The sequence below is a fragment of the Hemiscyllium ocellatum genome, chromosome 38 (genome assembly GCF_020745735.1).
Source record: "Hemiscyllium ocellatum isolate sHemOce1 chromosome 38, sHemOce1.pat.X.cur, whole genome shotgun sequence".
Taxonomy (NCBI): Eukaryota; Metazoa; Chordata; class Chondrichthyes; order Orectolobiformes; family Hemiscylliidae; genus Hemiscyllium; species Hemiscyllium ocellatum.
The window spans coordinates 13,140,550-13,164,975 of NC_083438.1; the positions used below are offsets into that span (position 1 = coordinate 13,140,550).

General features: G+C 44.2%; 1 protein-coding gene across 1 annotated transcript in view; it reads left to right on the forward strand.

The window, feature by feature from the left end:
- Nucleotides 1–511: 511 nt before the first annotated feature.
- LOC132833941 (leukocyte immunoglobulin-like receptor subfamily A member 1) overlaps nucleotides 512–24,426 on the forward strand; it is a 32,143-nt gene continuing 8,228 nt past the window's right edge. The window contains exons 1-6 of the mRNA XM_060852626.1: nucleotides 512–695; nucleotides 9,564–9,593; nucleotides 15,069–15,359; nucleotides 16,646–16,936; nucleotides 18,425–18,466; nucleotides 20,186–20,281. Coding sequence (XP_060708609.1) covers nucleotides 638–695; nucleotides 9,564–9,593; nucleotides 15,069–15,359; nucleotides 16,646–16,936; nucleotides 18,425–18,466; nucleotides 20,186–20,281 — 808 coding nt within the window. The 5' untranslated portion in view covers nucleotides 512–637. The remainder of the gene's footprint in view (nucleotides 696–9,563; nucleotides 9,594–15,068; nucleotides 15,360–16,645; nucleotides 16,937–18,424; nucleotides 18,467–20,185; nucleotides 20,282–24,426) is intronic.

The window sequence follows — 24,426 nt, forward strand, 5'->3', positions numbered from 1 at the left end:
ACCCCATTGTGGGTTTGAGCCCTCCCAGGGATTGGAGTCAGAGCAATGAGGGGTGTGCATAGCTGCTCTCTGAGCCTCACAGGCAGTAGAATACAATACAACTCAGTAACCCCAGAACGTGGCTGTGGGGAAAGAGAGAGAAACAAAAGGAAGTAAAGGGCTCTCAAAACCCATCCCCCTACATCCAGCACTGGAGGTCAGGAGGCTAACTCGAGAAAATAGCACAATAATCGCAATGGAGGAATGATAGATTTACAAGTTTGATGCAACAAGTAGGGTCTGTTTCAATGCTGTATGACTCTCTATAACTCAATGTCTCTCCATGAACCTCTGCGATTCTCTTTGGCTCTATGAAATGGGCCTTACTTGCTTCATTTCTGCCTTGTCCCATTCCTTGAGGCTTTACAAGCAATCTTTGATCACTGCTGACGTCAATTGTGGTGTCTTCTTCCTCCTTTTTTGAGTGACAGACTGACTTCCTGTGGTCGTGGTGTAACAGCCAAATCAGTGTCTCTCCCCCAGTGTCTGAGTTTGCAGCTTAATACTTCCTGTCAAGTTAACGGAACTCTTCAACTCCATTCTTCATTAGGCCTCAAATTGTAGGGTTACAGTTAACCAGCCATAACTCTGTTCCTCAATGGTGTGTCGCACTTTTGTAGATAAAATGTTCCGGATGATTTTTCTGCTATTAATGGGTAAGTATTTGTCCTCCAAGCCATTGTTTCCTTTTATTTTGAAAACTGTCATGTTCATCTACCAAGTTGTGAATTGAATCTAAATTCTTTTTAATTTTGTTTTTCCTTTCTTTTCATTCATGTTTTCTGCTTGAGGCCATATGTTATTTAAAGTATTCAGACATCAAGGTTCCCAGTTCATATATCTCAGCATTAATGTCTTGGAGAATCAATATTATGGGGATGTCAAAGCAGCTGAGGCATAGAGCTACAGAGGTCTGCACTATAGGACCTTTGGTCCATCGTATCTGTGGTTGGTCAAAAACAACTGCCTCACTATTTTCGAATTCTCATTCTGCGGCACCTGGCCCATAGCTGTAGCATCACAAGTGTACATCTAAATCCCTCTTCAATGTGATGAGGGTTTCTGCCTCTCCCTCCCTTACAGGCAGTCAGTTCCAGATTCCCACCACCCTCTGGGTGAAAATAGACAATAGACAATAGGTGCAGGAGTAGGCCATTCTGCCCTTTGAGCCAGCACCACCATTCATTATGATCATGACTCATCATCCTCAATCAGTATCCTGTTCCTGCCTTATCCCCATAGCCCCTGATTCCACTATCCTTAAGAGCTCTATCCAACACTTTCTCGAAAGTACGGTTTTTCTCACATCCCCCTGTAAACATCCTGCACCTTACCTTCAATCTGTGCCCCCGGGTCACTGATCCCTCCATCAAGAGGGAAAGGTTTCTTCCTGTCTCCCCTATCTATGCACCCTCATCTTTTTATGTATCTCAATTATGTCCTCCCTCTCACAATCTCCCGGACAACCCCAGTCTGTCCAATCTCTCTCTATTCCTGAAACTCTCCAGCTCCCAAGGCAACATCCTGGTGAATATCCCACTATCCCTTCCCTCCTAGAATGTTAAAAGCATTGCAGAAGTAGTACTTTGCCTTTGAGACAGAGGCCTGGGTTCAAGACCCATCTGTTCCAAACTAATATATTTTAAGAAAAAGCACACATTGTAACAACAAGAAATTAGTCTCCTACATTGGCATTTCAGTCTGTGAATGCCCACTTTCAGTCTCCTGAGAATATCCATCTTCACTGGTATTTGGTTATTTAGCTCGCCTCACTCACAACGTGTTATTAAGTCCATTGTTTCTTTCCTCTTCTTGATTGTAGTTACGAGATGAATTAATTGGGTGTCAGGCAATTGAAAATATGAATTGGCAACCACAAAATTTGCATAATGTCTGAAACAAATCAACACTTGTGTTTTGTAGGTCTCTGTTGAAAGTCAGCACATAGCCACTTAATATTTTCTTTCCTCTCTGTCAATCTAGTAAATGTTGACCATCAGACCATGACGTACAGGAGCAGGATTAGGCCATTCAACCTCTCAAATCATCTCCATTATTCAATTCTGGCTGATGTGTTTCTCAGCCTGATTTTCCTGCCTTCACCAAGTAATCCTTGATCCCTTAACTAATCACAAACCTATCTATCTCTGTCCTGAAGACACTCCACAGTCCTCTGTGGCAAAGTGTTCCACAGATTCACCACCCTCTGGCTCAAAGACATTTCTCATCTCAGTTCTTAAGGGTCATCCATTCACTCTGAGGATGTGCCCTGGGCCCTAGACTCTCCTACTTGTGGAAACATCTCCTCCGTGTCCACTTTATCCAGGTCACTCAGTATTCTCTAAGTTTCCATCAGATTACCCCTCATCCTTCTAAACTCCACGGAGTACAGATCTAGAGTCCTCAACTTCTCCTCATATGACAAGCCATTCATCCTCAGGACATTTCCTGTAAATCCCCTCTGGACCGTCTCCAACTCCAGCACATCCTTCCTTCAATATGAGGCCCAAAACTGCTCACAATATTCCAAACATATTAGCTGCTTCATTCACTGAGTCAGAAACACAAATCTGCAAAGGATATCACTGCATTCCTCAAACCCAGTAATATGCAATAATTTTAATGTTCAGGCCAAATTACTGTGATAGGATCCAGTTCAACTTTCAGCAATAAGGTGTTTTTTTTTCATTTGTTCACAAGATGGGGCCACCACACATGCTAGGACCCACTTTTATTATCCATCCCTACTTACCCAGTTATAGGCAGTTAAGAGTCAACCGGATCACTACAGTTAAGGTATACGTTATAGAGACATATAGCATAGAAACAGACCCTTTGATCCAACTCAGCCACACCAGACAGGTTTCCTAAACTGAACGGGTCCTATTTGCTGGCAATTGGCCCAAATTCCTCTAAACCTTTCCTATTCATGTATCTGTCCAAATGTCTTTTAAATATTGTAATTGTACCTGCCTCTACCAGCACTTCTGGCATCCTATCATCTAGGGAAAAATGCCTCAGCCCATCCAGCCTCCATCCTAGAGCAGGGTAAAACTGTATGGAGTATTCTAAAGAGGCTCTTATCAATATCTTGTAAAGCCTCAGCATGACGTCCCAACACCTGTACTCAGTGTTGTGACCAATGGAGGCAAACACATCAAATGCCTTCTTCACCACCCTGTCTACCTGTAACACCACTTTCAAGGAACCGTGCAGCTGCACCTCTAGGTCTCTCTGATCATCAGTGTTCCCCGGGGCCCTACCATAAGCTGCATAACTCCTGCCCTGACTTCCCTTGACATGATGCAATACCTCGCATTTATCTAAATTAAACGTCATCTATCACACACCAGCTCATCTGATCAAGATCCCATTGTACTCTTAGAAAACCTTCTTCACTGTCCATGACGCCGTACCTCCTATATTCTTATCTCAACCATTTATATAAATAGTGAACAACAGTAGAGGATGTTTTGCATGTTATTTTTTTTGTTCAGCAACAGATAACTTCCAGTGACTTCAACCTTACTTTGTTTAGTTGCTCCATTAGCTACCATTCATCTACTTCCCTGTGCTATAAGAGGTGGGAACAGCATCTCTTATGGCACATCTTGAGTCCGCTGCACCACTCAACAGGACTGTGATTGATTCCACATTCCTCACATCCACTTTCCCTTGATTCCCGTGAATCTTATCTATTTTGGCCTTCAATATACAAAAGAACTCTGCCCCTACACACACATCTCTATGGCAAGAAGTTCCAATAACTTACAACTCTCTGAGAGAAGAAATTCCTCCTCATCTCAGTCTGAAATTAGCACTCCTTTGTTCTGAGACTTTTTAAAAAAATCATTGAGAGGATGTAGGCATCATTGGCCAGGACAGCATTTATTACCCATTGCCCAGAGAGGAGTTAAGTGTCAGTTACATAGTTGTGAGTCTGGAATCACTCATAGACCAGACCAGGTAAGGATGGCAATACCTGAAGGGTATTAGTGATGGTTTTTATCTGACATTTGATTCATGGTCATTGATAGAAAATTCCAGATATTGACTGAATTCAAATTCAACAATCTGCCGTAGCAGGATGTGAACCCAGGTTCTCTGAACATTACCAGGGTCTCTGGATTAATAGTCTAGCAATGATACTAGTAGGCCGGCAACTCCCCTTGTGTGCCCTATAGTCCTAGACTCACCCATGAGGGGAAAGCATCGCATCAGCATTGAACATGTCAAGCCCCTATATGTTTCAATGAGATCTCATTTTTTTGAAGCCCAGTGAGTAGAGTCCCAACCTCGAGCCATACAGCACAGAAACAGAACCTTCGATCCAACTCGTCCGACCAGAACATAACTCCAAGCTAAACCAGTCCCACCTGCCTGCTCCTGACCCATATCCCTTCAAACCTTTCCTATGTATGTATCCATCCAAATGTCTTTTAAACATTGTAATTATATCCACATCCTCCACTTGTCAGGCAGTTTGTTCCACACGCGAAATATCTTCTGTTTAAAATATTTTCTTCCCATGTCTTTTTAAAATCTTTCTCCTCTCACCTTAAAAGCATGCCCCCTCATGTTGAAGTTCCCCATCAAGGAAAAGACAACTACCATCAACTCCCTCTATCCTCTCATTATTTTAAAAACTTCTATTAGGTCACCTCTCAACTCCTACACTCTGGTGAAAAAGGTCCCAGCCTATCCAACCTTTCTTTATAACTCAAACCTTCCATACCCAGCAACATCATAGAACATAGAACATAGAACATAGAACAATACAGCACAGAACAGGCCCTTCGGCCCACAAAGTTGTGCCGAACATTTGTCCTAGCTTAAACATGTACCTATCCAATTGCCGCTTAAAGGTCACCAATGATTCTGACTCTGCCACTCCCACGGGCAGCGCATTCCATGCCCCCACCACTCTCTGGGTAAAGAACCCACCCCTGACATCTCCCCTATACCTTCCACCCTTCACCTTAAATTTATGTCCCCTTGTCAAGGGAAACCTCTGTTGTACCCGGGGAAAAAGCTCTGACTGTCTACTCTATCTATTCCCCATATCATCTTATAAACCTCTATCAAGTCACCCCTCATCCTTCATGGTTCCAATGAGAAAAAGCCGAGCACTCTCAACCTATCCTCGTATGACCTATTCTCCATTCCAGGCAACATCCTGGTAAATCTCCTCTGCACCCTCTCCAAAGCTTCCACATCTTTCCTAAAGTGAGGCGACCAGAACTGCACACAGTCGTCCAAATGTGGCCTTATCAAGGTCCTGTACAACTGCAACATCACCTCACGACTCTTGAATTCAATTCCTCTGCTAATGAACGCTAATACACCATAGGCCTTCTTACAAGCTCTATCCACATGAGTTGCAACTTTTAAAGATCTATGTACATAGACCCCAAGATCCCTCTGCTCCTCCACCTGACTAAGAACCTACAGTTAACCCTGTATTCCGCATTCTTATTTGTCCTTCCAAAATGGACAACCTCACACTTGGCAGGGTTGAATTCCATCTGCCACTCCTCAGCCCAGCTCTGCATCATATCTAAGTCCCTTTACAGCTGACAACAGCCCTCCTCACTATCCACAACTCCACCTATCTGTGTATCGTCTGCAAATTTACTGACCCACCCTTCGACTCCCTCTTCCAAGTCATTAATAAAAATTACAAACGGCAGCGGACCCAGAACTGATCCCTGCGGAACTCCACTTGTAACTGGGCTCCAGGCTGAATATTTACCATCTACCACCACTCTCTGACTTCGACCGGTTAGCCAGTTCTCTATTCAACTGTCTAAATTTCCCACTATCCAATGCCTCCTGCCTTTCCGCATAAGCCTACCATGGGGAACCTTATCAAATGCCTTACTAAAATCCATGTACATTACATCCACTGCTCTACCCTCATCCACATGCTTGGTCACCTCCTCAAAGAATTCAATAAGACTTGTAAGGTAAGACCTACCCTTCACAAATCCGTGCTGGCTGTCCCTAATCAAGCAGCGTCTTTCCAGATACTCATAAATCCTATCCCTCAGTACCCTTTCCATTACTTTGCCTACCACTGAAGTAAGACTAACTGGCCTGTAATTCCCGGGGTTATCCCTATTCCCTTTTTTGAACAGGAGCACAACATTCGCCACTCTCCAGTCCCCTGGTACCACCCCCCCCCATTGACAGTGAAGACGAAAATATCATTGCCAACGGCTCTGCAATTTCCTCTCTTGCTTCCCACATAATTAGATTAGACTTACAGTGTGGAAACAGGCCCTTCGGCCCAACAAGTCCACACCGACCCGCCGAAGCGCAACCCACCCGTACCCCTACATTTACCCCTTACCTAACACTACGGGCAATTTAGCATGGCCAATTCACCTGACCCGCACATCTTTGGACTGTGGGAGGAAACCGGAGCACCCGGAGGAAACCCACGCAGACACGGGGAGAACGTGCAAACTCCACACAGTCTGTCGCCTGAGTCGGGAATTGAACCCGGGTCTCAGGCGCTGTGAGGCAGCAGTGCTAACCACTGTGCCACCGTGCCGCCCACCTAGGATAATCCTAGGATATATCCTGTCAGGCCCGGGGGACTTGTCTATCCTCAAGTTTTTCAAAATGCCCGACATATCTTCCTTCCTAACAAGTATCTCCTCTAGCTTACCAGTCCGTTTCACACTCTCCTCTTCAACAATATGGTCCCTCTCATTTGTAAATACTGAAGAAAAATACTCAATCAAGACCTACTCTCCTATCTCTTCCGACTCAATACACAGTCTCCCACTACTGTCCTTGATCAGACCTACCCTCGTTCTCGTCATTCTCATGTTTCTCACATACGCATAAAAGGCCATTGGGTTAGCCTTGATCCTATCCGCCAAGGATTTTTCATGCCCTCTCTTCGCTCTTCTAATACCTTCAGCTCCCTCCTGGCAATCCTGTATCCCTCCAACACTCTGTCTGAATCTTGTTTCCTCAACCTTATGTAAGCCTCCTTCTTCCTCTTTACAAGACACTCAACCTCCCTCGTCAACCAAGGCTCCCTCACATGACCATTTCTTTCCTGCCTGATAGGTACATACATATCAAGGACACGTCGTATCTGCTCCTTGAAAAAGTTCCACATTTCCACCACATCCTTCCCTGACAGCCTATGCTCCCAACTTATGCTCCTCAGATCCTGTCTTACAGCATCGTAATTTCCCTTCCCCCAATTGTAAAATCTACCCTGTTGTGCGCACCTATCTCTCTCCATAACCAAGATGAAAGTCACAGAATTATGGTCACCATCACCAAAATGCTCACCCACTAACAAGCCCATCACTTGTCCCAGTTCATTACCGAGTACCAAATCCAATATGGCCTCCCCTCTGGTTGGACAATCTACATACTGAGTTAGAAAAGCTTCCTGGACACACTGCACAAACACTGCCCCGTCCAATCTACTTGATCTAAAGAGCTTCCAATCAATATTTGGGAAGTTGAAATCGCCCATGACTGTGGCTTCTGTACCTTTCCAAAATCTGTTTCCCAATCTGTTTCTCCACATCTCTGCTGCTATTGGGGGGCCTATAGTAAACACCCAACAAAGTGTCCTTTCCTATTTCTGACTTCAGCCCATACTGCCTCCAAAGGCAGATCCCCCTCAAACTGCCTTTCTGCAGCCATTATACCATTTCTAATTAGCAACGCCACACCCCCTCCTTTTTTACCACCCTCCCTAATCCTGATAAAACTCTTCTGAACCCTCTCCAGGTTGAATTGGGAGTAGCAGTCTGGAAGAGGCCTCACCATTGTCCTGTACAACCTTGGCATAACATCCCAACTCCCATACACAAAGGACTGAGCAATGAAGGCAACCATGCCAAATGCCTTTCCAACCATCCTGTCCATATGTGACGCAAACTTTAAAGAATGATGTACCTGAACCCCTTGGCTCCCCCGGTTCTATAACAGTACCCAAGGCCCTGTCATTAATTAAATAAGCTCTACCTTTGTTTATTGTAACATAATACAATGTCTTGCATCTATCCAAAACAAACTTCATCTCCTATTTTCCAGCCCATTGACCCATTTGATCAAGAACTTGATCATCTTGTCATCTTGAAAATCCTTCTTGACTGTCTACTGTGGCAACAATTTTGGTGTCATCCATAAACTTACTAATCATACCTTCTATGTTCTCATCCAAATCATTTATATAAATGGTAGACAAAGAGAATCCAGAGCTGATCCGTGTGGAACCCTACCCCAGTCTGAAGGCCTCCAGTCCAAAAAGCATCCCTCTGCCATCACACTCTGTATCTGGCAATTAAGTCAATTATTTATCCAGTTGGCAAGCTCCCCTGAATCCCGTGTGACCTAACTTTACCAATTAGCCTACTTTGTTAAACCTTGTCAAAGGCTTTACGGAAATCCGAATGAGCAGCATCTACTGCTCTGCCATAACAACCTCCTCAAAAACCTCCTCAATCAAGTTTGTGAGACAGTTTTCCTCACACAAAACCATGCTGACTAACCCTGATCAATTTTTGCCTTTCTAAATGTCCTATCTCTTATAATCACCTCTAACAATTTACCAAAAACAGAAGTCAGACTCACAGGTCCACATTCCCCGGTATATCCTTACAGCCTTTCTTAAACAAAGGTATAACATTAACCACACTCTCCAGTTATCAGGCACCTCACTGATTATGCAAACGTTCTTCCTTTACCTCCGATAACGTTCTGGGATACGTTAGATCAGGTCCCGGACATTTATCCACCGGACATTCTCAAAGATCTCCCAAACTTCCTCTTCTGTCATGTGAACTGTTTTTAAAATGTCAAATCTTATTTTCTGCATTCTATACATTTAATTTCCTTCTCTGCAGTAAAAGCTCTTGAAAAATATTGATTTCGTATCTCTCCCATCTCCTGGGATTCAACACAAAGACTCTTCAACACAAAGAGGCCCTACCCTCTTGCTCAAGACAATCCCTCCATCTTGGAGACTGTCCTAGTGAATATTCTCCAAACCACCTCCAAGGAAATGATGTATTTCCTTAAATAAGGGGAGCAAAACTATCCACAGTGCTCCGATGTGGCCTCCCCCCTCCCTTGAAATAAGAGCCAGTATTCCATTAACCCTTCCTGATTACCTGCTGTCCCTATAGGGTAGCTTTCTGCATTTCATGCACAAGTCCCCCTCCCAAGTCCCTTTTCATTGCATCTTTGTGCAGTTTCTCTCCAATTAACTAATACTGTGCTCTTTTGTCCTTCCTTCACATTTCCCCATCGTGGGGCTACACCTGCCAATGTTTTGCCCACTTATTGCGAATGAGGACCCTCTCTCAGGATAGAACTATATCAGCCATGAACTGATCTGATGTTGTCATTTATGGTCCCCAAACATTGTACAGTTTCCCTTCTGTCTCTCGCCCATGAAGGAGTCTGTGCTTTTCAAAGATTGGCCAATTTGTTGTGCGTTAACAGTAATGTGTTCTTTTTTCTTGTCTCCCTGTGAATTTCTCTAGCTGTTTGTCCAGGACACGGAAGAGATTACGGTAAGTTTCTGTCAGTGTTACTACACTAAATGTCTCCTTGATTAAAAATAATTGAAATGATTTCAGTAGACGTCATCTTTTTGATTGGACGAGGAAAATATAAGGCCTCTCTCTGATGGCCAATTGCTTCCTGTTCATCTGCTGTTTACAGAACATGGGTTAGTCCAGCCTAGGAACAAGCCCTTCAGCCCACCATACCTGTGCTAACTATGATGCCTTTCTATCCTAGTCCCATCGGCCTGCACATGGTCTGTGTTCCTCTATTTCCTGCCTCTTCATGTGGCTATCCAAATGCCTCTTGAATATTGTTGTTGCATCTGCTTCTACCACCTCCCCTGGCAATGTGTTCCAAGCATTCACTATCTTCTGTTTCAAAAAAACTTGCTTGTATACCTCCTTTAAGCTAGGGCGGCACGGTGGCTCAGTGGTTAACACTGCTGCCTCACAGCGCCAGACACCTGGGGTTGATTCCCACCTTGGGTGATTGTCTATGTGAAGTTTGCACATTCACTCTGTGCCTGTATGGGTTTCCTCCCACAATCCAAAGATGTGCAGGTGAGGGTGAATTGGCCATGCTAAATTGCTCATAGGGTTAGGCGCATCAGTGAGTGATAAGTATGGGGTTGGGGAATGGGTCTGGGTGGGTTACTTTTCAGAGGGTCAGCATGGGCTTGTTGCGCCGAAGGGCCTGTTTCCATACTGTGGAGAATCTAATCTAAACTATACCTCCTGTTATGACACAGAGTTCAAACCTCTCTGTTAATTAAAATCCCCAGAAAAACTTACCTTGCCTTGTAATCTGTTAGAAGTGTGAGAGAACTCGTACCATCCACTATTTAAAGAAAAATAATGGTTTATTTTTCTAACAGAACATTAACCAAAACTATTAACAAACTGAACACTCTTTCCCCTAACTGAATACAATTCTATTAACATACTGTTCCAATCACACAATTATTAAACATTACATTAACTTAATCTCAAGTCCACACAGTCTCTGTCTTCTCTTCTGTCTTCAATCTTCCATCTGCTGATCTCTCTGGTCATTTTCTTTCTTTTTACTGTGAGTATGTTTTACAGGAAAAGGTACCTTTTCATAGAGTGTCTTCTATTTTCTTTGAGAGCAAGATTCTCCATGGGCAGTTAGCTCGCCAACTCTTTGCCAGTTGCTCTGCTGTTCGGTGGCAGTTGCTTTGACCAATTTTCAAAATGCCCGCACACTCCCAACATCGGACCTTCTCATTGGTCCGATGCTGTCAAAATAATCAATTCAAACTCAATCGGGATTTAGAATTCTTGGCACAATTTAAAGTAATTAGTTAAATTTGAATTGTTGTAAAAGCAGCAACCAGGTAATCCTTTAACAGCCAATTGTTCCATGCATCTATTTTGGAATAGCCCATCTCCCAGATTTTCCATTCAGACAACTGGGCCTGCACTAAGCTTACTTCAATATTCAGAAAACACTCCCTATTTCAAAGTGAATGTACATGCTTCGTAACACCCCTGGTATTTGACATTTCCCCCTGGGGAAAGGACTCTGACTATTCACCTTATCTCTTAGCATCTGAAACTCTGGCAAAAGCAATCCAAGTTTGTCTAGCCTCTCATTATAGTGAAAATACTGCAATCCAAGCAACAACCTGGTCATTTTCTTTCCCACCCTTTGCAAAGCCTCCACATCCTCCCTGTAGTGTGGGGACCAGAACAGCACATAACACTCCAAATGTGGCCTCACAAAGTTTTATACAGCTGCAACATGACTGGGCAACTTTTGTACTCAGTGCCCTGACCAATGAAGGCAAGCATTCTCCATACCTTATTCACTTGTGTTGACACTTCCAAAGAAGTATGGACTTGCACCCCAAGATTCCCCTGTACATCAGTACAGGCTATTGCCATTTACTGTATTTCTGCCTCTTGCATTTGACCTCCCAAAATGCAACACTGTACACTCTACATGCATCTCCACACACACACTCCACCTCTGTGAAGATACCAAAAAACAGAGTTAACATTGTTGGTTATAAACACAGAAAGTGCTGGAGAAACTCAGCAGGGCTGGAAGAAACATGAAGAGAGTGCAGTTCCAACAACACTCAAGAAGCTCAAAACCATCCAGGGTCAAAGCAGATCTACTTGACTGGCATTACGTCCACAAACTTTCACTCCCTCCACCACTGATGCTCAATAATAGCAATGCCTACTACCTACAACATGTACTGCAGAATTTCACCAAAGATCCTCAGGCAGCACCTTCCAAACCCATGACCACTCTTATCTAGAAGGGTAATGGCAGCAGATACATGGGAACATCACCTGAATGATTCCCCTCCGAGCCACTCATCATCCCAACTTGGAAATATATTGGCCATTCCTTCAGTATCACTGGGTCAATAGCCTGGAATTTAGGGCAGCATAATGGCTCAGTGGTTAGCACTGTTGCCTCACAGCACAGGGACCTGGATTCAATTCCAGCCTCAGGCGACTGGAGTTTGTATATTCCCCCTTGTGCCTGTATCGGTTTCCTCCCACAATCCAAAGATATGCAGATTAGGTGAATTGGCCATGCTAAATTGCTCGTGGTGTTCAGTGAGGTGTAGGTTAGGTGCATTAGTCAGGGGTAAAATGTAGGGTAGGGGAATGGGTCTGGGTGGGTTACTCTTCAGAGGGTCGGTGTGGACTTGTTGGCCGAAGGGCCCAGTTCCACGCTGTAGGAATTCCCAGCACACTGCCACCTTATCTCGGGTAATTTGGGATGAACATTAGATACTGGACCCAAACAGCCAATTGACCCTGATTTCTTTTCATGTTAAAATACACTTTGTGCTTCTTTCCTTCAGTGGGAATTTTGGCTCTTAGCCACTGAAACTACTTAGGATTAATAGAAGGGCAAAACGGTGACGCTAATAGATCTTTTATTTTTTTTTGCAAAGAAAGTCAAACTATTGAAATATTGACAGGGATTTTTGCATGATGTTTTATCATTGAATACATTGCGTATCGAGAGAAGGTAGTGATGAACATTGAGTTCACCACTTTCTATGAAAACCGGGTCACAGGTAGACAGAGTGGTAAAGGGGCATTTGACATTCTTGACTTCATTGCTCAGACCGTTGAATAGAGGAGTTGAGAGGTTGTGTTGTGTTTGTACAGAAAGTTAATGAAGCCACTTTTGGAAAACTGTGTACAATTCTGATCGCCCTGCTATAGGAAGGATGTTATTAAATTGGAGAAGATTCAGAAAAGATTGACAAGAATGTTCCTTGTAGGAAAGGTGACCTCATGAGGGGCATGGATAAGATGAATAGCCAATGCCTTTTCCCCATAATAGGGGAGTCCAAAAGTAGAGAGAATATGTTGGGGGTGAGAGGAGGAAGATTTAAAAGGGACCTGAAGGTAACATTTTCACACAGAGGATGGTGCGTGTATGAAATGAGCTGCCAGGGAAAGTGCAGATATGGTTATAACTCTTAAAAGACATTTGAACAGGGACATTAATAGGAAAGGAAACAGGACTACTTTATTTTGGGTAACTTGGTCGATGTGAATGAGTTGGACTGAAGGGTTTGTTTCCATTCTTTATAACTCTATGACTATGTATAAGCAAAGTTCAGAGGCTGGAAGTAGGTAAAACCTGAAAGGTTAGAACAGATTGGGTCTGTGGAATTAAGTACATCATTGGGTGGGAGATGCAGACCAAATAGGATAGTCAAGCACACCCTCTTTTCCTTTAGAATATATTCGGAAATAAGTGCAACCTCAATATATCATGGTTCAACAATACCTTGCTCAGAGAGCTTACAAGGAGATCTATTTTTTGAATCCAATGGAAGTATGGATCACATAGAGTAGAATTAATAAAGTTGCCAACTGCAGGCACATTTTACCCTGTAGCAATCTGAAGCAACAGCAATAACAGTGAACAGACAAGGCAAGGCTGCATTTTGCAATGACAAGGAAGACAATCAAATCATTACAGTGGCACGGAGGCCAAGTAGTTAGGGTCCCAGGTTCGATTCCAGCCTTGGGCAATTGTCTATGTGGAAATTGCACATTCTCCCAGTGTCTGCATAGGTTCCTCTGGGTGGTCCGGTTTCCTCCTACATTCCAAAGATGTGCAGGTGAGGGTGAATTGGCCATGCTAAATTGCCCATAGTGTTAGGTGCATTAGTCAGAGGGAAATGGGTCTGGGTGGGTTACTCTTCTGAGGGTCGGTGTGGACTTGTTGGGCCAAAGGGCCTATTAGGGAATCTAACCTAATCGAGTTGCTCAAGCATTGAGGATGTCACCGAGACAGGGGACGAAACGTCTGCAACACAAATTCCCAGCTCGGCGAACAGAACCACAACAACGAGCACCCGAGCTACAAATCTTCTCCCAAACTAATCTAGTTATGGCTTGCTTTTCCAACACTATGGGTTGATCAATATTATGTCGGGGCCTCTCATGACACTGAATCAACAAGTTAATTTGAAATATCATGAGCAATTTTGAGCACTCCGTACCTAAGGAAGGACATGTTGAAGGGAGCCCAGAGAAGGTTTACAAGAAGGATCCCAGGGATGAGGGACTGCTCATATGAGGAGAGATTGATAACTCTGGAAGTGTACTCGATGGAGTTTAGGAAGAAGAGGGGAGATCTGACTGAAACTTATTGAAAACTGAAAGCTCTGGATTGGACATAGAGAAGAAGTTTCCACTCATAGAAGAGACTAGGATGCAAAGACACAGTGAAGGAATGACCATAGAACTGAGGGGAGGAGGGATTTTTTCAGCTAGAAGATGGTGAATCTGAGGAACTCATTGCCACAGAGGGCTGTGGAGTCCAAGTCATTGAGTGCCTTTAAGACAGAGATAGATAGGTTCATGATTGGTGAGGGTACAGGGAGAAGGAAGGAGAATGGGATTGAGAAACACATCAATCATCACTGAATGCTAGAATAGGCTCAATGAAGGACCTCATTCTGCTCCTATTTCTTATAGTTTAATGGTCTTCTGGCTTCAGAGACTTCGAGATCTATAGCACAGAGAAGCTTCTTCAATCTATTGCATCCTCATTGGTTAGAAACAATGACCTCTCTAATGTTGGGTTGAGAAAGTTTGGAAGTCATTGCTATAGAGAGCTCTAGGGACAGTCCTTGTCAATATCTCAGGCTGAGATAGGTAGATTCTTGATCAGTCAGGGAGTCAGCAGTGATGAGGTAAAATGGACATGAAGATTGTGGAATCAGTTATGATCCTATCAAAGAGCGGAACAGTCTTGAGGGGCCAAATGGCCTACTCCTGCTCCAATTTCTCATGTCCTCAAGGTCTTATGGGATGCACTTAGCAGAACGACCCTTGAAAACATTGGAGTTATCCAAATTCATCTCACCATTTTGCAAAATGTCTGTGTAGCCAAGGAGAAGCTTTGAGGCATTTCTGCTCCTAAGTCAAAGACAACAGAATGATTGAATTCTTTACACTTAACAGGAAACTTTCCAAACCCGACAATAACATTGGAACCTGTGACTGGCCTGGCCCTACAGGGTGGGGTTATCATTGTCAAGTGTGAAACGCACACTGAAGATCCAAAAAATGTCTATCTGTTTCAAAATGGCAGGATCATTTACAATGTTACATCTAGCTTGAGCTCGTCTGTAGCCTACACCATCGTCAACATAACTTCCCAACATCTTGGGAATTACCGTTGCTTTTATGCAAACATTTACGATCGCCGTCAGAAATCAAGGCCGAGTACTCCTGTCCGATTGTCCATATTGGGTGAGTAACACTTATTTATTTTACACTATCTTATATCATGTATGTTCATAAGAGATAGAGAGCTTAGTGACCTGGTGCAAAGATAACAATCCCTCCCTCAATGTCAGCAAAATGAAGGAGCTAGTGATCAACATCAGGAAGTGGAGTGGAGTACACACCAGTGTCTTCATCAATGGTGCTGAGATGGAGGTGGTCATTAGATTCTTGTTTTGGAGGAGTAAATATTATCAACAATCTCTCCTGGTCCATTCACATCAATCCTGCAGTCAAGGCAGCTCACTCTACTTTCTCAGGATGACCTATAGAAATTTGACATGTCCGCAATAACTCACCCCAATTTTCATATATGCACTGTAGAAATCCTCAGTGCTTGGGAGCCTCCTGTGAAGTGCTTCTGTGATCTTTCCTCCGGCATTTGTAGTGGTTTGAATCTGCCGCTTCCGGTTGTCAGTTCCAGCTGTCTGCTGCTCTGCTCGGTATATTGGGCCCAGAGCGATGTGCTTATTGATTGAATCTGTGGATGTGGAACAGAACCACAACAACAAGCATCCGAGCTACAAATCTTCTCCCAAACTTTGAGCACAGTAGAAAGCATCCTATCCAGATGCATCACAGCTCAGTATGGCAACTGTTCGGCATAAGACCACAAGAAGTTACAGAGAGTTGAGAATGCAGCCCAGTCCATTAGACAAACTAGGCTTCCTTCCATTGATCTGCCCACACGTCCCACTGCCTTGGGAAAGCAGCCAACATCATCAAAGACTGCTCCCATCTCAGTTCACTCTCTTCCACCCACTTCCATCAGCAGGTTGAAAACACGTACTAAATGATTCAAGAACAGCTTATTCCTCACTGTTAACAGACTCATGAAGGGATCTCCCATATATTAGAGTTGATCTTTCTCTGCACCCTCTCTGTAGCCGTAAGACTGTATTCTGCATTTTGTTCTACTATAAGTCATCTGATTAGCATGCAAAGCAATATTGTTCACTGTATCTTGGTACATGTGAGAGCAATAAATCAAATCAAATTAAAATAGCTTGAATTTGTTGATTCTTCCCATAGATGGTTAATTGGCATGTTGCTTCTAATTGATTTATAACTTGCCCCTTTCATCTCAAGAAACAGTTTATTCCAGGCAGAGTTATTGCTGCTTTTTTCCCGCATGCAACAGGTTACGTTTTGCCGATTTGTCCAAACCATGAACAGTTGTTTGAGCACGGAAGTTTACATTGTCCCAGTACTGCCACTTGGTGTGCCTGATTTGTTTTCTCTCTGTCTCCCAGGTGGAATCAAGGCACCTTTGAGTGTCCTCCAGGTATATCCAGCAGCTGAGGTCACAGAAGGCGAAACTTTCACAATGACTTGCCTCACTGCCGCCAGCAGTCGGTGTTTCATCTTCAAGGGGAAACAAAATGAGCATTTCCAAATTAAGGAAGAGAAGAGCAACGTAACTATCACGATAGGGAATGTGACCTATTGTGATGAGGGAAATTACTCATGTTACTGCCTCATTGATGTCAGTGGTAAAACAGTCTTCACTGCCCAGAGTGACTGGTTGCAAGTAACTGTGATGGGTGAGTTTATTGTTGGTGAGCTCTGCTGTGTGATATTTCATGTGGAAAATGGCAGACCAATGGACTTCCACAGTTAATGGTAGGGGATGTTGTCGAACAGAGAATCCTTGGAGTTGGGGTACTCAGTTTGTTATAAGTTACTTTTCAAGTAGACAAGGTGGTGAAGAGGGTGTTGGGGCATGCTTGCCTTCCCTTGGATCACAGCCTTGAGTATAGGAGTTGGGAGGTCATGTTGTGGTTGTACAGGACATTAGTGAGGCCATTTTTAGAGTACTGTGTACAGTTCTGGTCATCTGACTATGGGAAGGACATTATTAAATTAGAAAGGGGGCAGAAAAGATTTACAAGGGGGTTACCAGATCTGGAGGGTTCGAAGTTCGAGGCTGAATAAGCTGGGATTTTTATCACTGGAGCAGGGGAGGTTGAGCGATGATCTTATAGAGGTTTATGTAATTATGAGGGGCATAGGTAAGGTGAATAGACAACACCTTTTCCCCAGGGTCTGCAAGTCCAAACCGAGGCAGCACAATTTTAAGGTGAGAGAAGGAAGTTTTAGCAGTGACATGAGGGGCAACGTTTTCACACAGAGGGTGGTGCGTGTATGGGACGAGCTACCAAAGGAAGTGGGAGACGTAGTTACAATTATAACATTTAAAAGACATTTACACAGGTACATATATAGGAATGGTTTAGAGGGAAATGGGTCAAATTCAGGGAAATGGGACTAGTTTAGTTTGGGGAACTTGGTCAGTGTGGATGAGTTGAACTGTAGAATCTGTTGCCATGATTCTGTGGATTGGGATGATATTTAAACAGAATTGTGACATGCAGTATTGAGCTTACCTGAATGTGTGCATCATTGGTTGATTTGAGCATTTATTGTCCCTGTCCCTAATTGCCCTCTTGGGATGGTGAGGGTGAGCTACCTTCTTGAACCGCTGCAGTCCATGTGCTGTAGGTTGATCTACAATGCCCTTAGGGATGGGATTTCAGGATTCCAGCAACACTGGAATCTATTTCAGCCAATATATTTCCAAGTTAGTTTTTTTTTAAGATTCCCTACAGTGTGGAAACAAACCCTTTGGCCCAACTAGTCCACGTTGACCCTCCGAAGAGCAACCCAACCAGACCCATTTCTCTACATTCACCCCTTCACACCTAACACTACGGGCAATTTAGCATGGCCAATTCACCTGACCCGCACATCTTTGAACTGTGGGAGGAAACCGGAGCACCCGGAGGAAACCCACACAGACACGGGGAGAATGTGCAAACTCCACACAGGCAGTCACCTGAGGCCGGAATTGAACCTGGTGAGTGGCTCAGAGGAGGGCTTGTAGGGGTGGTTATCCCATGTATCTGCTGCCCTTGTCCTTCAAGATGGAAATGGTCAAACCTCAAGGAATTAAAGTCTAGGTATGGGGCACCTGAATCTTTAACTCTGATTTTGTGAATTAAAAATCAAGGCCTTTCAATTTCTTGTTTCAGACCGTGAAGAACAAATCAATGAAGCTGTAGCAGCAGAGATAAGTAAGTCAAGTATTAACCTTGCTCTGACAGTGTACTATAACGTCTTGTCTTGTTGGAAACAGTATGTTATTTTTATAGTTTAAGGATGGCTGAAACAAGACACAGTTTTCCGGGGTTTTATGATTACAGTTATCCAGGTAAATTACTCAATCAGGAATTTATTCAGTTCACATATTTGTCGACAGCTTCTTAAAATATAACTGTCAATGATGACTGGCAAACTATAGATAGATGATGCAGGTGATTTCTATTGTTGTAAAGCTAATGTCACTGTACTGGGGCAGGAGCTCCTGTAGTGCAGTAGTAGTGCCCCTTCCCCAGGCTAGGAGATTGAGGAGCAGGGACCGCCTGTTCCGGAGGTGGGTGATATCATCTGTGAACAGGTTGGTCAGAAAAATATGTTCAATTAAAAAAAGAAAGTCACTGCTGGGGCCCTCTTGTGGTACAGTAGTAGTATCCCTCCCCCTGGACCAGGTGGCTGGATTGAAGTCCCACCTGCTCCAGCAGTGTATCACAACTTCTCCAAACAGAGTGGTTAGAAAAGTGGATGAAGTTTTTTAAAATATGCAGCTATACTGGGGCCCTCTTGTGGTGCAGTGGTAATATCCGTATCGTTGGACTGGGAGGCCCTTGCTCCAAAGGTGTGTAATAACATCTCTGAACCAGTTATTTCTGGTCCCTCCTCCTCATCCCACATCCAATCCTTCAACTCTGCACCGCCCTACCTGCCCATCCTTCTTCCCACGTATTAGCTCCATCCATCCCTCTGACCTTCACCATAACCCCACCCCCCCCCCACCTGCATCTACCTAATACCTTCCCTCATCCCCAGCCTCCTATTTATCTCTCAGCCCCCGTCCCTTGCCCTCCCCCCACATTCCTGATGAAAGCCTTTTGCCCGAAAAGTTGATTCCCCTGCTCATCAATGTTGTCTGATCTGCTGTGCTTTTCCAGCACTACACTCTTCGGGGAAAAAAAAATCATGGTACTGGGCGGGGGGCTGTCAATGTCCAATGTTAATGCCCCTAGCTCTGGGCAAGGAGATGTATGTTCACGTCCTACCTAGCTGCTTCAGGGGTGGCTGATCTGGTCGATTCTGAAGAAAGTGGGTTAATAAAAACAAATATTATTCTGCTGGGCCCCTCTTGTGGCGCAGTGATTTGGTCACTACCGCGGTACTTGGAGACATGGTTCATATCTCACCTGGACATGAAATATGTAATACCACACTGATTCGGTAAAATAGATTTCTAAAACAAAATTTAAAAACCTTTTTCATTGTACAGGGCAGAGGTCCATATGCTGCAGAAGCAGTATTTGCACCCCTCGACCAGGAGGCCTGGGTTGAAATTCTACCTGCTCCAGAGGTGCGTTATAACACCTCTGAGCAAGTTGATGAGAAAAATGGGTTAAATAACGAAACTTGCCACAATACTGGGTCACTTTTATGGGGTAGTGGTAGTGTTCTCATCCAGTGAGCCAGGAAATCAGGATTCTTCCTCATAACATATCTGAACAGATTGATTAAAAATACTGATCGCTTTACTGTGCGGGGCTCCAGTGGCACGGTGGATATGTCCTAACCTCTGGGTCAGGTGATCTAGATTCAAGTTACACCTGCTCCAGAACCAGTCTAAACCTATCATTATTTCTGATGTAGGTTAATGAGAAAATACTAAAGTGTTATGCTGATTGAAGAATGTTGCCTTTTTTTGTCAGATTCCAGTCTTATATTGCCAATAGCATTGGCTTCCACAACTTTCATAGTACTTAATCTGATGTGTGCCTTTTTGGCAGTCTGTCTGTCCACGAAAAGTAAGTACACACCTTTTAAAATTTAAATGAATACTTTTTAAAATTTGACTTGATTTATTAATGTCACATGCACCAAGACACAGTGAAAGTTATTGTTTTGCATGTTGTACATGTATACCTTACATAAGTACCCTGTACATCAGAGTAATGGACCAGAATGCAGAGTATAGCATTACAGTTGCAGAAAAGGTGCGGAGAAAGATCAACTCAAATGTATGAAAGGTACGTTCATAAATCTGATAACAGTGGGGAAGAAGCTGTTCTTGAATCAGTTGGTATGTATTTTCAAACTTTTGTATCTTAAAAGCGGCTGTGCTAACATCTTAGCTCTCGCCTCCCTTGGAGAAGATGGGTGCACAGCTGGAGATTCGCGCTCCCGGGATGAGGCCTCCAGCAAAGCAAGCTCCACTTCTTTAGCTTTTGTCGTGGCACGTCACCTAATGGGGAGAAATACTTGGGATTATGGTGGGATGTTTATTGACTTCCTGCCCTGTTATTAAGTTTGCTCTCCTCCTCTAAGGTAGAATATTATTTGATTGGAGGTAATTCAGAGAAAGGAAATGTTCAATGAGACCTGGGAGTTCCTCCTGCACCAGTCGCTGAACGTGAGTATTGCAGGATCAGCAGGTGGTGAAGAAGGCAAATGGAAGGATAGTCTTCATAGCGAGAGGATTTGAATCCTGGAGTAGGGATGCCTCGCTATGATAATACAGGCTAAGACCACACCCAGGAATATAGAGTATAGAACATAGAAATGTACAGCACAGAACAGGCCCTTTGGCCCACGAAGTTGTGCTGAGAATTAATCCTAATGTAAAATTAAATAACCTAACTTCTGCACCCCTCAATTCACTGTTGGCCATGTGCATGTCCAGCAGTCGCTAATGACTCTGCTTCCACCACCACAGCTGGCAACGCATTCAATGCGTTCACAACTCTCTGCGTAAACAGATGTCCCGTCTCTAACCTTCTCCTAAATTCTTAAAACTATGACCCCTCATATCAGTCATAGAGTCATAGAGATGTACAGCATAGAAACAGACCCTTCGGTCCAACCTGTCCATGCCGACCAGATATCCCAACCCAATCTAGTCTCACCTGCCAGTACCCAGCCCATATCCCTCCAAACCCTTCCTATTCATATACCCATCCAAATGCCTCTTAAATGTTGCAATTGTACCAGCCTCCACCACATCCTCTGGCAGCTCATTCCATACACGTACCACCCTCTGCGTGAAAACGTTGCCCCTTAGGTCTCTTTTATATCATTCCCCTCTAACCCAAAACCGATGCCCTCTAGTTCTGGACTCCCCCACCCCAGGGAAAAGACTTTGTCTATTTATCCTATCCGTGCCCCTCATAATTTTGTAAACCTCTATAAGGTCACCCCTCAGCCTTTGACGCTCCAAGGAAAACAGCCCCAGCCTGTTCAGCCTCTCCCTGTAGCTCAGATCCTCCAACCCTGACAATATCCTTGTAAACCTTTTTTGAACCCTTTCAAGTTTCACAACATCTTTCCGATAGGAAGGAGACCAGAATTACACGCAATATCCAAACAGTGGCATAACCAATGTCCTGTAAAGCCGCAACATGATCTCCCAACTCCTGTACTCAATACTCTGACCAATAAAGGAAAGCATACCAAACGCCTTCTTCACTATCCTATCTACCTGTGACTCCATTTCAAGGAGCTATGAACCTGGACTCCAAGGTCTCTTTGTTCAACAACACTCCCTGGGGCCTTACCATTAAGTGAATAAGTCCTGCTAAGATTGCTTTCCCAAAATGCAGCACCTCACATTTATCTGAATTAAACTCCATCTGCCACTTCTCAGCCCATTGGCCCATCTGCTCCAGATCTTGTTGTAATGTGAGGTAACCCTCTTTGCTGTCCACTACACCTCCAATTTTGGTGTCATCTGCAAACTTACTAACTGTACCTCTTATGCTCACATCCAAATCATTTATGTAAATGACAAAAAGTAGAGGACCCACCACCGATCCTTGTGGCATTCCACTGGTCACAGGCCTCCAGTCTGAAAAACAACCCTCCACCACCACCCTCTGTCTTCTACCTTTGAGCCAGTTCTGTATCCAAATGGTTAGTTCTCCCTGTATTCCCTCTGGCTATTGACTCTATCCATGCCTCTCATTAGCTTGTATACCTCAAACAGGTCACCTCTCTTCCTCCGTCTCTCCAGAGAGAAAGTCTGAGCTGAGTCAACCTGTCTACATAAGGCAAGCCCTCCAGTCCAGGCAGCATCCTGGTAAACCTTCTTTGCACTATCTCCAAAGCCTCCATATCTTTCCTATAGTAGGACAACCACAACTGGACACAATATTCCAAGTGTGGTCTCACCAGGGACTTGTAGAGCTGCAGCAAAACCTCGTGGCTCTTCAACTCTGTCCCCCTGTTAATGAAAGCCAAAATACCATATGCTTTCTTAACAACCCTATCCACTTGGATGGCAACTTTAAGGGATCTATGCACTTGAACACCCAGATCCCTCTGTTCCTCCACACTGCCAAGAAACCTGCCATACAGTCAAAGTCATAGAGATGTACAGCATGGAAACAGACCCCTTGGTCCAACCTGTCCATGCCGACCAGATATCCCAACCCAATCTAGTCCCACCAGCAGCACCCAGCCCATATCCCAACCAACCCTTCCTATTCATATACACATCCAAATGCCTCTTAAATGTTGCAACTGTACCAGCCTCCATCACATCCTCTGGCAGCTTATTCCATACACGTCCCACCCTCTGCATGAAAACGTTGCCCCTTAGGTCTCTTTTATATCTTTCCCTTCTCCCCCAAAACCTATGCCCTCTAGTTCTGGACTCCCCGACCCCAGAGAAAAGACTTTGTCTATTTATCCTATCCATGCCCCTCATAATTTTGTAAACCTCTATAAGGTCACCCCTCAGCCTCCGACACTCCAGGGAAAACAGCTCCAACATGTTCAACATCTCTCTGTAGCTCAGATCATAATCCTACATTCAGCATTCAAGTTTGAGCTTCCAAAATGCATCACTTTGATTTATCCAGGTTGAACTCCATCTGGCATTTCTCAGCCCAGCTCTGCATCCTGTCTATGTCGTTCTGCAGCCTGCAATAGCCCTCCAACCTTTGTGCCATCGGCAAATTTACCAGCCCACCTCTCAATCTCCTCATCCAAGTCATTTATAAAAACTACAAAGAGCAGAGGCCCAAGAACAGAGCACTGCAGGACTCCACTCAACACTGACCTCCAGACAGAATACTCTCCATCTACAACCACTCTCTGCCTTCTGTCAGCCAGCCAATTCTGAATCCAGATAGCCAAATCTCCCTGTATCCCATACTTCCTGACTTTATGAATGCGCCAACCATGAGGATCCTTATCAAATGTCTTGCTGAAGTCCAGATACACCACATCCACTGCTCGACCTTCATTGACCTGTCTTGTCACCCCTCAAATAACTCAATAAGATTTGTGAGGCATGCCCTGCCCCTCACAAAGCCACACTGACTGCCTTTAATCACGCTATGCTTTGGCAAATAGTCATAAATCCTATCCCTCAGAATTCTTTCCAAAACCTTGCTGACCACAGACATAAGACTGACTGGTCTGTAATTGCCAGGGATTTCCCTCCTCCCCTTCTTGAAAAGAGGAACAACATTTGCCTTCTTCCAATCCTCCGGTATGACTCCCATGGAGAGCGAGGTGGAAAATACCCTCACCAACGGCTAGCAACCTCCTTTCTCACTTCCCAGAGCAGCCTGGGATTAATCTGGTCTGGCCCTGGGGACTTATCAATCTTAATGGTTGGCAAAATTTCCAGCACATCAACTTCATCAATCTTGATCTGGTCAAGCCTGTATTCCAGCTCCTCAAAGTTCTCATTCACAACAAGGTCCCTTTCCTTAGTGAAAACCGAAGCAAAAAACTCATTTAGGGTTTCCCCTATCTGCTCAGACTCCACGCACAAGTTCCCCACGCTATCCCTGACCAGCCCTACCTCCTCCCTGATCATTCTCTTATTCCTCACGTATGAATAAAACGCCTTTGGGTTCTTCTTCATCCTTCTTGCCAAGCCTTTTTCATGCCCCCTCCTGGCTCTCCTCAGTCCATTAGAACATAGAACATAGAACAGTACAGC